This window comes from Phoca vitulina, unplaced genomic scaffold (genome assembly GCF_004348235.1).
Source record: "Phoca vitulina isolate PV1807 unplaced genomic scaffold, GSC_HSeal_1.0 scaffold1, whole genome shotgun sequence".
In the NCBI taxonomy this organism is placed as follows: Eukaryota; Metazoa; Chordata; class Mammalia; order Carnivora; family Phocidae; genus Phoca; species Phoca vitulina.
Window position 1 is genome coordinate 15,455,648 of NW_022589704.1, and position 14,674 is coordinate 15,470,321.

The 14,674-nt window shown below is 43.0% G+C and overlaps 1 protein-coding gene across 3 annotated transcripts in view; it reads left to right on the forward strand.

The window, feature by feature from the left end:
• Positions 1-7,882: 7,882 nt before the first annotated feature.
• Positions 7,883-14,674, forward strand: part of FARSB (phenylalanyl-tRNA synthetase subunit beta) — a 75,733-nt gene continuing 68,941 nt past the window's right edge. Inside the window, exon 1 of one of the 3 annotated variants that reach the window (XM_032401255.1) lies at positions 7,883-8,115. In XM_032401255.1, the coding sequence (XP_032257146.1) occupies positions 8,058-8,115 (58 nt within the window). In that variant the 5' untranslated portion in view covers positions 7,883-8,057. The remainder of the gene's footprint in view (positions 8,116-14,674) is intronic. The other 2 variants (XM_032401265.1, XM_032401258.1) reach the window with 2 other exon arrangements.

Consider the following 14,674-nt stretch of genomic DNA (forward strand, 5'->3'; position numbering starts at 1 on the left):
AAAAGTTTCAGGGTAATCTACAAAGGGGTTAGAGTGTGCTGGAAATTTATAGGAAAGACACACAAGGTTTTAGCCAGAACAGAACCAGTTTTGGATATACTGCAATTAAAACTAGGCCAGTTATGGTAAACTGTATCATCTATTACCTGAGCTTACAGCCCTGTCTCATCCTCCTGGAGGCATCAGCCCACATTTTACTAAGCTTAATACCAGAGCAAATTTACAGTTTCAATCACTGGGTTGTTACCCTGAATATCGATATCTAATATTCGAAGAGTGCTTTGCTGGTTTCCAATTGTTTCCAAATAGTTTATCCTCACTCAGCCATCCGCTGAGGTTCTGTTTCCATTCTATGGATGAAGAACCTGAAGATGCAGATGGACAATGTTTCTGGCGTACCACTTTCAACTATCTGCTGATGGAGTGTGAAAGTTCATTAGACACAATACTGCATCTTTAGGATCTGTGTTGGAAGGATTTCCGACGTCATAACATCTCTTATCCAATTGCTGCCCAACCCAGAAGCAACAGAAGGTGGTACAGTCATTTCAGAAACTTTCACTATGCGCACTACACATTTTAGAGGCAAAAACAATCGAGCTCCCACAGGTCTACACAGGATCTCATTTCACGTAGTCATGAAATAGCTGAATAGTCTACACCTGTTTGATTAGGTAGGGAATGGCACATGACTGTTTTATAACAACCTTGGTTTTTTCCCCTCATAACACAAGTATTCTTGCTAATTACAATTCTGTTAAATACAAAAGGTACAATGAAAGAAATAATCTCACCATCTAAAGATAACCACTGTTAAGAAAAATATTAAGGAATTAAGAAGAAAACTTTTAAAGAGGGGCGCCTGGGTGGCTCAGTTGGTTGGGCGACTGCCTTCGGCTCGGGTCATGATCCTGGAGTCCCGGGATCGAGTCCCACGTCGGGATCCCTGCTCAGCGGGGAGCCTGCTTCTCCCTCTGACTCTCATGCTCTCTGTCTCTCATTCTCTCTCTCGCAAATAAATAAAATCTTAAAAAAAATTTAGAAAACTTTTAAAGAAAAAGAAAACTACAAAGGACGAAGATATCACTTGTTAACACTTTGGTGTAGGGGCGCCTGGGTGGCCCGGTCGTGGAGCGTCTGCCTTCGGCTCAGGTCATGATCCCAGGGTCTTGGGATCGAGCCCTGCATCCGGCTCCCTGCTCAGCCGGGAGCCTGCTTCTCCCTCTCCCTCTGCCTCTCTCTCTCTCAAATAAATGAATAAAATACCAACACTTTGGTGTATATCATACCAGCTGTTTTGTTTTTATTCACACTCACATGCATTTTAAAAAAACCAAACTGATCACTTTAAGTCTATTGTTCAGTCTATTGTTTAGTCACTTGATTTCATCTAATGAAGACTTTTTTCCATGTTAAAAAATATAGTTCTCCAATATCATTTTTTTTTTTTGAGTAAAGCGATAGAAATTTATTAAGTGAAGTTACAGAGAAAGCTCTCAAGAGTGAGAGGGGTCCCAACAGGGTTGCCAAAGAGGGTCTTTAGGGTTGTTCTTTTATAGAAGGCTAACGGGAACTTAAATCCTTTTAACATCTCCATTGATAACACCTTCAATGGCTTACTTCCTTTTTAGGGGCTCGTTAGTCTTTGTTGGTCTCAGGTGATTATCATAAAGACACCCACAGGGGCAGGGTAGTCCTCCACCCCTCCAATATCACTTTTTTTTTTTTTAAAGATTTTAGTTATTTATTTGACAGAGAGAGACACAGCGAGAGAGGGAACACGAGCAGGGGGAGTGGGAGAGGGAGAAGCAGGCTCCCCACTGAGCAGGGAGCCCGATTCGGGGCTCGATCCCAGGACCCTGAGATCATGACCTGAGCCGAAGGCAGACGCTTAACGACTGAGCCACCCAGGCGCCCCTCCAATATCATTTTTAATGCTTGCACACTATTCTATTGTATGGTGGTATCAGACTTTATTAAATCAAGCCCATATCGTTGGACATTTAGGTTGTTTCAAGACTTTTTATATTACAAACAGAAGAATACTCTCTTACTTCCTTAAAATAATTCCAAGAGTGGAATTTCAGGATCAAAGAGAATGCATATTTAAAATTTTGATTCATAGTGCCAAACTACTATTTATATTCCTGAGGTTTGTCTAACACTGGCCGCTTCCTACATTGTTGCCAACACAAGTTGGTGTCGTTTATTTTTTTAACCTCTGCCAGTGTCTTTGGAGAAAATATCTTTGCTTTCATTACTGTTTTAATTTGGTTTCTGTCCCCCTCCCCACTTTTTGTTGTTTTTTGTTTGTTTGTTTGTATTAATGAATTGGTTGTTCATTTCCTTTGCCCATTTTTTCCTATTGCGGTTATCTATTTTTTTTTTAAATATACCTTAAGGAAACAGCCCAAGTGTCTGTTGGCTGATGAATGGATAGAGAAGATGTGGTATATGTATGTGTGTGTGTACATATATAATATATATACATTATATATATAGTGTGTATATATAACTATATATAGTGTATATAGTGTATATGTTATATACTATATGTATATATTCTATATATACACACACGAATAATATTCCATTGTGTAGGTATGTGTATATATATTGACAATCGGGAAGTCATATATATACACATACACAGTGTATATACATGTGGAATGTAAACATATATACACATTCCATATACATATTCCACATACATACATATACATGTACACGATGGAATATTACTCAGCCACAAAGAATGAAATCTTGCCATTTGTAATGACGTGGATGGAGCTAGAGAGTATCATGCTACGCGGAATAAGTCAGTCAGAGAAAGACAAATACCATATGATGTCACTCAAAGGTGGAATTTAAGAAACAAAACAAATGAGCGAAGGGGGAAAAAAGAGGCAAACCAAGAAACAGATGCTTAAGTATAGAGAAAAAAACAGATGGTCACTGGAGGGGAGGTAGGTGGGGGGATGGGTTAAATAGGTGACGGGGATTATGGAGAGCCCTTGTGGGGAAGTGTTGAATCACTATATTGTACACCTGAAACTAGTATTACACTGTTAACTAACTGGAATTGAAATAAAAACATAAAAAAAAAAAGAAAATACACCATGCATTTCTATCACTAAAAGAAAACTTCAGGGGCACCTGGCTGGCTCAGTTGGTGGAGCGTGCGACTCTTGATCTCAGGGTTGTGAGTTGAGCCCCATGTTGGGTGTAGAGATTAGTTAAAAATAAAATCTTTAAGAAAAAAAACTTCAAATATTTATTGTCTGCTCTGTGCCAGTCACTGAGGCTCCTGGCATATATCAGTGAACAACACACAAACATCTCTGTCCTATATAAGTTATGTTTTAGCAGGGAGAGATGTTTATATCTAATGAGCATAATACATAGTATAGTCAGGGGTAGATCCTTCTGAGAAGACTTGAAAGAGCAGAGGAAGCTACCCCTGCGGGGCCTGGGGTCAAGAACCTTCTGGCAGAGGGCACTGCTGGTTCAGAGGCTCTAAGGTGGATCACTGACTGGCAAGTTCAAACACACATGGAGTCTGTTCTGGATAGAAAGTTCCTTAAATTAATCTGTAAATTACAGTTGATTCCTAATAAAAGAGCAGGAAAAAAAGTTTTTCAGAACTTGACAGAATTCTAAAGTTTATCTAGAAAAATGAACATGAGAGATAGAAAATTGTTGTGAAAGAAAGCAATGGATGTAGGAATGTTGATAACACTAACTCCATCTTTGGCCCTTTGTTTTGTTCATGTCCTCACAATGACCTCCCTTGGAAATTAATGTATGCCCTGACCCGAATGCGGGCGGGCTTGTTCTGATCTTCAGAAGGCGCCACTGGAAATAACCGGCAGAGAGGACAGAGGCGGTCCCACTTGAGGTAACTAGTAGAGAGTCCCTGGCGCACAGATGGTATCATTTTGGATAACTACCCTCTGACCCTGCCATCATGCCCCTTGCTCTATAAAAGCTGTGGCTGAAGGCGCGAGGTGGGGGAAGAGGGGGAGGGGAGGGGGGGAGGGGAGGAGAGGAGAGGAGAGGAGAGGAGAGGAGAGGAGAGGAGGATGGGGGAGGAGGATGGGGGAGGACGAGGACGAGGAGGACTGCTCAGCGCTGGGACTGCTTGCTCTATTCCCTGCTTCACAGCGAGGTAACCTGATTAAAATCCTGCGCGAATGGTATGGATAGCTTTGTTTTTCCATCTCAAAGTGCCTTCTCAGTCTGGAGAATACTGACCCTCCTTCACCTTCTAATATTGATGATACATTAACTCTTCCAAATATTAAAATGCATTATAAAGCTATAATAACTAAAACTTTGGTACTGGTAATGAACTAGAAAATTCAGCAGTAGACCTAAATATGTATGGAAATACAATATACGCTGATGAGCAGGGGGTGTTTTTTGCACCTGATGAATAACTGAACTCTACATCTGAAACTAATGATGTACTATATGTGGGCTAATTGAATTAAAATTAAAAAAATGTAATATGCTAAAGAAGTTATTTCAAATCTGTGGGGGGGAAAACAATCTTATTTAACAAATTCTGTTGGGCTAACTAGATTGCTGTTTGAAAACAAAATAAAGCTGGTTTACTCACTTGCTCTAAAACCTAAATAAATTTCAAAAAGATACAAGATTAAAAAAAATTCCAAGCCCTTTAAGAAGCATACGTGATTTTTATAAAACAATCTTGAGGTGGTGAAAGACTGTATAAAATGTAACCTAAAGCCCAGAATCTATAAGGCAAGAGAATTATAAATGAGACTAAAACTTTTTTAAAGTGCTTTATGAAAAAAAAATCAAACCTCAACTATTCCTATTGTTTACTTAAAGGCCACCAAGCATTTGTCCCCCTCACCCCCAAAAAAGTGCCACAGTCATCTCTTGTTTCTTACCTTCATCTTTAATTTCTTAAAATATGCCCATGAAGGTATGCTAGGTAAAACAGAACATTACCAATATACTTTTTAAAGCTCTTATTTTTTTTTTTTTTTTAAAGATTTTATTTATTTATTTGAGAGAGAGAATGAGATAGAGAGCATGAGAGGGGGGAGGGTCAGAGGGAGAAGCAGACTCCCTGCTGAGCAGGGAGCCCGACGCGGGACTCGATCCTGGGACTCCAGGATCATGACCTGAGCCGAAGGCAGTCGCTTAACCAACTGAGCCACCCAGGCGCCCCTAAAGCTCTTATTTATTAGAGAACTCATTCGAGAGTGAGCATGAGCAGGGAGGGGGAAGGGCAGAGGGAGAAACAGGCTCCCTGATGAGCAGGGGGGCTCAATCCCAGGACCCCCGCATCGTGACCTGAGCCAAAGGCAGCTGCCTAACCGTCTGAGCCACCTAGGCACCCCCAGAACATTACCAATATTTCTGAAATGCTTTTGAAATGCTCCCAGGCTACATCTGTTCTATTCCACTCTGAACTAACTACTCCCATATTTTATCATCCATTTTCTTTAGTTTTACCGTCTATTTATATATGCCTAAACAATACACTCTCTAGGTTAGCCTGTTTTTCGTTTTTATATACATGACACCATACTGTGTAGATGCTTCTGTGATTCACTTTTTCTCTCAATATTCTGTTTTTATGACTTATCCAAGTTTATACATCAGCTGTAGTTCATTAACTTTCACAGCTGCATGGTGTTTCGTTGTATGGTTTTATCCTTATGCATTCTAGTATTGATGGACATTGGGTTGTTTCCAGTTTGGGTTGTGTGGTGTTTTTTTTTTTTAATAATGAACATTTTTATTTGCTCTTCCAGGGCACACGGGTAAGTTTCTCTGGGGAATATTGCCGGGAGTGTAACAGTAGTCAGGTATGCACGTATTCTGCCTTTCTAAGTAAGGCCCTATTTTCCAAAGTGGTTGAATCAATTTATACTCCTGATTCTTGCCAACATTTGGTTGGGTCGGACTTTCACATTTTTACCAATCTGGTAGGTATGAAAATGTATTTCATTATGATTTTAACTTGCCTTTCCCTAACTCCTAATGCAAGGAGAACTTCAGCCCATCTTTCATTTCTAGGAAATGCTGCCATTTCCTTCTTGCTCTCCAGCTGGCCCTAATATTAGACAAAAGCAGCACCTACCTTCATTGTGTGATATACTATCTCAACGTTTTCTATCATTCCTATCAGTCAGCTGAGCACTTGTGATGAGTACTTGTGGTCTAGTTTTCTCTTTTCCATTCGAATCCTCTAATTGTTCAGTACTAGAGCAGGTACAAAGATGAAAAACAGGATGGATGCATTGGGGGATATGGGGAGAGGAGAACAGAATGTCCCTGCTAGTTTGAGACCAGCAGGAAACCGACTAGGATAGATGACTGACAGCTGCCTGATTTTGAGGACCTAGGACATAAAAACTATATTAATCATTTATGAGGATTTGTGATCCTTAGGATAATTCTCTAAGGTGTATATTACCTGTTTTATAGATAAGGAAAGTGAGGTTCAGAGGTGACAGAATACTTTGTAGTACCCAGAGGAGAGGTCAGCATGCAGAAATTTAAGAAGTCCTTTATTCAGTAACTGAGATGTGAGTACCAATTTGGCAAAAGATTTTATTGGGCATTGGAGAGGTTTGCCATTGATGGGGCCTCTGCCAATCTGTTATATTGGGTACTGGGAAGGGATTGCCTGCAGTCATGGAGGGAAGTTAATATAGTGCAAACCTGCTTGAATGGTAGTCGAAAGGCCTAAGTTCCACCCACCTACTGCCCCCCACCTGAATGGCTTTGGAGGCCCTCACTCACTGTATACTAGAAAGGATAAGGGCAAGTCTCCCCCATGAAACTGCCTCAGCTCAGCCTTGAGAGTTGAGTGACTCAGCTTGTGCCTTGGTCTCACCATCTGTAAAATGGGAATAATGATCACCTATGTTGGTGTATTTCCTGTAACAAATAATCACAAACTTGGTGGGTTAAAACAAGTTGAAGTCCCAAATCCATTTCACTTGGCCAAAATCAGTGTCTCTAGACACTGTAGGTCTGCTCCAGAGGCCAGGGGGAGAACCCTTCATTGCCTCTTCATTTTCAGGTGGCTGTTGGCATTCCTTGACTTGTGGCTACATCATTACAGTCTCTGCCCTTTTGGTTATACTGCCTGCCCCTCTTCTGTTTGTCAAATGTCCCTCTGCCTCCCTCTTCAAAGGATGCCTGTGATCGCATTTAGGGTCCATCTGATAATCCAGGATAACCCCCTCCCCCATCTCTAGATCCTTAAATTAACCTGCAAAGACTGTTTCCACATGAGGTAACATTTACAGGGGCCAGGGCTTAGGACCTGATATCTTAGGGGGCCCCATTCAGCCCATTACATTCAGGGTTGTCAGAAAGAGGAAATTTGCTAATGCTGGCAGAGGACTGAGCCCAGCCTCTGCCAGCAGATAGCACTGTCTAAATATCAGTTTCTTTCTTCTAAAGTCTCTAAGGAAGCCTCCCTTAAAAAGGGGCTGCTGCAAGGCTCCAACCCAGGTATAAGACTTACAAGGGTACAAGGGAGACTGTGTAAGCACGAAGAATGAAGCCCAAACTGCGGTCCCTTGGTTTCCTTGAGCTGCTCTCACAGCTCAGATGTGCACATTTTTCTCCAGTAGGATGCCTCAGACCCCTCCTGCCCGCTCACCTTCTCCCCACCTCCTGGAGAGGATGCTCCACCTCCAGGCCCCGCCCCACCACATGCCGTCACTTGTCCCCGCCCACTAGTTTGGTGTCCTCCGCCCTTAGTGGGTTAGAAGCGTGAGGGCCTTTGCAGTCTGTCCTTTCTACTGCCTATCAAATCGTAGCACATTCTATCCAATTTTGGCTCCTTTCTCAGCCTGCGCGTCATTCGTACAACACAGGTGGATTTACAGAGTTTAATTGTGACAATTTACTTGCCTTTAGATGAAAAACGAGGCAGAAACTATTGGGAGAAGACTGGCAATATTTAAGAGAGCCCATGCAAGAGCGGGCCGGGTCCTACGTGCCTTGTGAGCTGAGCGCCGGCCGGTTCACGGCGCAGGCGCGTTGGGGTCTGACTCGCCATGCCGACTGTCAGCGTGAAGCGGGATCTGCTCTTCAAAGCCCTGGGTCGGACCTACAGTAAGTGCCGGCCCCATAGCCTGGCTTTGTGCCTCTCCTCAGAGGCCGGGACCCCGTTCAAAAGGGCTCCGTGGTAACGTTCATGCTGCCCGGCAGGTTTTGGCCTCGGGTGCTCCGGGTATAGACCGGGATGGCTGGCTGTCTAAGCGGCGGGGCGGGGCTGAAGTAGCCTCTCGCAACCAGTCGTGCCAGGGCTGTCTTTGCATCCGCGCCTGTCCAGCTCGCTGTGTCATTCATTCAGCAGTCTCCCATGGAGCGTCTTCTGCGTGCCTGGGGCCAGGGGATAGAGTAGGAATGAAGCCCTAGGTTGCATCCCGAGTGCAGCTAGTGGAGTGCAACAAGAAGAGCTCTATAGAAACTCCATTTATGAGGGAGTGGAGGGAGAAGTTTGAGCGGGAAGGGGTGGTATTATGTATAACGTGTTACGTGCCAGGCACTGTTCTAAGCGCTTTGGGAATACAGCGGGGCACATGACACATAAGGTCCACGGTCACATTTTAATGAGGGAGACAGACAATAAGTAATCAGCACATTAATAAAATGATTCTGGATTAAGTTAAAGGCTATCAGGGAAACGAAAATACTGTTCTAAGAACAACATTAGATGCAGTAGTAACATCTGAGCTCAGACCCGAATGACAATGAGGAGTCTTTACTGGGTGGGCTCAGTCTTCACTTCATCTCTTCTGTTCTAAAAACATCCCCATTTAGAGAAGAGGAAATATTAAGTACAATCATCTGGGATCATATGGATGTAACAGTTGAAATGGTATCTGCCTCTCGTAGTTATCAGCTTATATAAAAGCTGTGGCAGCTGGTTTGTGAGCTGTTTTTGGTTTTTAGGGCTCAGGATGATAACAGAGCCCTAGTCTGTTTAAAAGGTACTGCTTCTTAGAATAAGATATTACCTGAAAATAGTTAGCTTTTAAAATGTTCCTGAGGGGCACCTAGGTGGCTCAGTTGGTTAAGCGTCTGCCTTGGGCTCAGGTCATGATTCCAGGGTCCTGGGATCGAGGCCTGCACGGTGCATCCTGCTCAGCGGAGAGTCTGCTTCTCCCTCTCCCTCTGCTGTTCCCCCTGCTGTGCTTGCCCTCTCTCTCTTTCTCTGTCAAATAAATAAAATCTTTAAAAAAAAAAAATTTACACCTTCAGAAACATTTTAGGTACTACATATTCTTTTAAGTATTCTTTGTAGGGTTCTGCCTTTAAGACCTTGAAAATAGAGGTAATACTCTTGACCTCTGAATTCAGCTCTAATTCTCTACACTTTTTTTCTTTATACTTTTTATAACATGCTTATTTTCTTTCTTTCTTTTTTTTTTTTTGGCGTATTTATATTTCTTAACCCATTCTTCTAAACCATATTCTCACTAATGGTATATGATATGCCTGAATTGCAAAAGATGGTATGTGGCAAATATTTGTTCAAGACATCTGTGATTAGTTACCACCCAAGTATACATTTCTGGGGAAGTAAGAAATTAGGTTTGTATTTCCTTTTTAAAAATTTTTATTTTTTTAAAGATTTATTTGAGAGAGCACGTGCACACGTGTTGGGGGGGCAGAGGGAGAGGGAGAAGGAGAGAAACTCAAGCAGACTCCCCACTGAGTGTGGAGCCCATCGTAGGACTGGATCCCACCACCCTGAGCTGAAATCCAGAGTCGGTCGTTTAACTGGCTGAGCCACCCAGGCGCCCCTATTCTAGGTTTTTAAAATGGTGAGATTTATAATATATTTACTGTCATTTGGTGTTTTAATATATTCTCTGGCTGCCCCCCCCTTTTTTATTGAAAGCGATCAGGCAAGCTTGATTGCCCACCCCCCCCAAGTATCCATCAGGTACTGACTCTAAAACATCAGAAAGATTGATGTTATTGAGATGTACTTAAGACAGGTCATAAATAATATTCATCATTAGTTTATATTTCATATGTTGTTGAAACTTTTAACTGGGTTGAGGTCAAAGTTGGAAAAACATGTTTAGCAAAGTATCCAGTTTCCAAGTAGTATGAGTCCATCTCATTTCCTACCCTCTCTCTTTTAATCAGTCTTCCTCCTATTTTTTTTTTTTTTAAGATTTTATTTATTTACTTGACAGAGAGAGAGAGAGAGAGAGAGACAGCGAGAGAGGGAACACAAGTGGGGGAGTGGAAGAGGGAGAAGCAGGCTTCCCGTGGAGCAGGGAGCCCGACGCGGGACTCGATCCCAGGACCCTGGGATCATGACCTGAGCCGAAGGCAGACGCTTAACGACTGAGCCACCCTGGCGCCCCCTATTTTTTTTTTTTTTTAAGATTTTATTTGACAGAGAGAGACAGTGAGAGAGGGAACATAAACAGGGGGAGTGGGAGAGGGAGAAGCAGGCTTCCTACCGAGCAGGGAGCCCGACACGGGACTCGATCCCAAGACCCTGGGCTCATGAACTGAGCCGAAGGCAGACGCTTAATGACTGAGCCACCCAGGCGCCCCAGTCTTCCTCTCTATTTTCAGACAATATCTCATTCACTCTTTTGGATCTCCATTCCCTCTTCAGTCCCTCCAAGGTTTGCTTTTTGTCCTAAATTCCATTGTTTCTACCAGTTACTGCCTTCCTCTTCATCTCTTTGCTTACCAGGGATATTTCTCAAGATGCTTCTATTGTTTTAGTCATTTTGCTTCTCTGGGGCAGTTTTATCTCCGTCTACCTTTTTTACTTTTTTACCCCCCAAAGAATCTGGCATTATCTTTTTTTTTTTAAAGGTTTTTTTGTCAGAGTAAGTGAGCAGGGGGAGTGGCAGGCAGAGGGAGAAGCAGGCTCCCTGGTGAGCAAGGAGGCCGAGCAGATGCGGGGCTCGATCCCAGGACCCTGGGACCATGACCTGAGCCCAAGGCAGACGCTTAACCAACTGAGCCACCCAGGTGTCCCTCTCAGTCTACCTTTTTAATCCCCTTTCTCAGGTGTTTTCCTTCTTGTCGTTCATTTTCTTGTTAATGATTTATTATCACTGTTGAGTTCTGGTCCTGCTCTGCCTCGGTGTGATTGCAGACGGTACTGTCAGAGCCACCTGGGTATGTCCTGCAAACCCCTAGGATATAGTCAGTTAGGTGTGTCATTTTGTTAGGATTATTAATCCTGATTTTGTTGGTTCTTCCTTGTTTCTAAGCACATGAAATACAGCTAAAAGGAATAAAACAAATTGTATAATTAGGATTCATTGACAGATTCAATATTTTAATAACTAATATTTAATAACTAAATGGTTACCAGATTGTAATCTATTACTGCATCATGAATTACCCCCAAATTTAGCAGCTTAAAACAGTCATTTGTTAAATGACTTCTGAGGGTCCAGGATTGGGGAGTGGCTTAGTTAGGTAGTTCTGGCTCTGGATCTCTTACTACCTTGTCATAAAGGTGTCAGGTCTGTAGTCATCTCAAGGCCTAAGTGGGGTTGGAGAATCTAATTCCAAATTCACTCAAGTGGTTGTTGGCAGGCCTCTGCTCCTTGCACATTTTTGGTTAGACTTCAGTGCCTCCCACCTAGGACTGCTTGCAGTATGGTGGCTTGTTTGTCCCAGAGTGAGAGGACCCAAGAGAGCAGGTAATTGAGTGTTCAGAGTTACAGAAGCACAATTTTCAGTAGTATCTCAGAAGTGACATGCCATCCCTTAACATCATCTTTAGGTCACACAGACCAATTCAACACAGTGTGGAGGGGGACTGCACAAGGATGTGAATACCAGGAGGCAGGTAGTTTGGGAGGCTGACTACCAGTCTGCCCCTTTGGCCCTCAATGATTCATGTTCCTCCTGCATGTAAAATCTACTCACCCCTTCCCAAGGATTCCAGAAGTGTCATCCCATTAGAGCAGCAGCTCAAAATCCAGAATCTCCTCTAAATCAGGTCCTGGTGTGGAGGTGTAGTTCCTTAAGTACAGCTACTTGAATATAGTTACTCTTGGTCTCAGAGACCTAAAAGATACATGATCTGCCCCACCGACAACTAACATCCATTGGGGAGACAGACATAGGGTAACTGCTATACATATTCCTATTCAGAAGGGAAAGTGGGAGACACAAAGGAGTCCTTGGTCCATGGCAGATCTGAAATTGAGCTGGCGCATGTTGGACCTTCTTGATTAGGTCTCAAGGCCTGGGATCATTCTCCATGGCTTTTAGCCCTAGCCTCTAGGCTCTTGGCTGCACTCTGAGTGATCCTTATTATGTTTTTGTGTGTGTGAAAGAAAGCAGGTGCTTTACATCTGATTAGTTTTTTTCAGTCTATTACTTGCTAATAGAATTTTGGCGGTTTGAAGACTTCATTTTGTCCTGTCTCTGTCCCTTTCAGCTCAGGCTTACGATGTTTCTGCATACTTATTTCTTTTAAAAACATTGCAGGTCTTCCTTGAATTTTGCTAGTTTCCATTTCATTAGTGGACAGCCACACCACTCACAAATCTCTGAAATAAGGTGTTTTGTACCTTGGGCTTTTTCTGATACAGTGCCCTTGATTAAACTCAGTTGTGTGACTGAATTTGTGAGGCACACCCTTAGAGTGCCTTTTATCTGAATGAATAGTACCTTTAATCTTTCTGAGTCTTAAGATCTACAATCATATCCTTAATTTCATCTTTGGACCATGCTTTCCTGGCGTTGCTGTGGATTTGCTCTGCTCAGAAGTCATTTCTTAATTTTAGCACTGTTTTACATCTTAGGAGGCTGAGAATTTTTAAAACCATCAAGTCGTGGCTCCTTTTCAATGGCCTTTCGTTTCTCTTCTCTTACATTATAAATGGCAAGAATAAAACCAGGCGACACAGCACTAGATGGGAATCTTAGTTACATCGCCCAGTTGAATAGGTACATTTTCTACGGTCTGCATGACTTGGCAATAGCCTTGCTTGCTAAACTTCTGCCTTTATATATAAAGGATTCTCCTTTTCCAGTTTCCAGTAACACTCCCTCAGTTTCCTCCATGTCCTCACCTGCATCCTTATTAAAGACTACGAGGCTTCTTGTATCAGCTTTTCCAAGGCATTTGAGGTTTTGATTTACACTTTGCTCAAAGCCCACCTCCTGATTCTAAAGCCATTCCCATGTTTTCCCCATATTTTGTTAGGGCAGCACTCCACTTCCAGGGACTAAAGTCTGTATTCTCTATTGCTGCATTACGAATTACCCCAGTACATAGGAGTGTAAAATAAGTGATTATTTCACAGTTTCTGAGAGAGGAATAGAGGAGTAGCTTGCTGGGTGGTTCTGGCTCTGGGTCTCTGACCAGGTTGTAGGCAAGCTGTCAGCTGGGCCTGCAGTCATCTCGAGGCTTGGCTGGCTGAAGAATATGCTTCAAGGATCACTCCTGTGGTTGCTTCAGAACTCCGTTTACACAAGGATGTGAATACCAAGAGCAGGGATTACTGGGGACATCTATTGTTCCTGGCCCTAGTTAATGGTACCCACGCTGGAGACCTGGGAGACCTAGACTCTTCCTGCTCCCACCATTCCCACCTCCCATCCCGTCATTGAGCCTTACAGATTCTCTTCGACACTCCTCACATTCTTCCTCCCTGTACCCAGTGCTGCTCCTTCAGTCAGGTCCTCACTGTGCTTCACCTGTACTGTTGCAGGAGCCTCCCTGCTCAGGTCCATCTACCACTCTGCCACCATTCTTTAAAGTGCAGAGCTAATCCTGCTTTTGCCCAGCAGAAAATCCTTCAGTGTAACCCCCACTGCCTGCAGGCAGGACAGAGCAAGGCCCTTGGCATGTGGGTTCTTTCAGCTTGCTGCATTGTATCTCTTCCTGACTTTATCCTTATGCTTCATCCCTATTGACCTTTGCAAGTTTCCCATGCTGTTGTCCCATTCCCCACAGTCTCTGCCTAAAGAACTTGGCCTTTGTGTGAAGCCTTAGCTGACTCTAAGTGAAGCTCATTACTTTCTTTGTGCCACATCTGTACCTTGGATTACCATAACTATATTTACACATCTGATTTCCTTATTAGAGTAGGAATTATTTCTGTAGCCTTGGCAGCTAGTATAGCACCTGGCATATAGTAGATAACTCTTTTTTTTTTTTTTTTTAAAGATTTTATTTATTTATTTGACAGAGAGAGACACAGCGAGAGAGGGAACACAAGCAGGGGGAATGGGAGAGGGAGAAGCAGGCTTCCCGCGGAGCAGGGAGCCCGATGCGGGGCTCGATCCCAGGACCCTGGGACCACGACCTGAGCCGAAGGCAGACGCTTAACGACTGAGCCACCCAGGCGCCCCTAGTAGATAACTCTTAAGTGTTGAGTTGAAGTTCATTGTCAGGGTCAGAATCTTAAGACCAGCTTTTCACTAGAATATACCGGTAGTGATGGTTTGTGTTCAATTTTTGATAATGACAGAATCCCCCAAATGCTGTATGAGGTAGCAAATTAGAATATAACTTCAAGGAAGAGAATTGTTAATTATTGGAGACCTACTGGGTTTTGGGGTGCTATGCCAAGTCTATTACCTGCATAATATCATTGGAATCTTTCCCAGAGTTCCATGCTAAAAATAAATAGCTGTAAAATGCTACTTTATGGATGAGGCC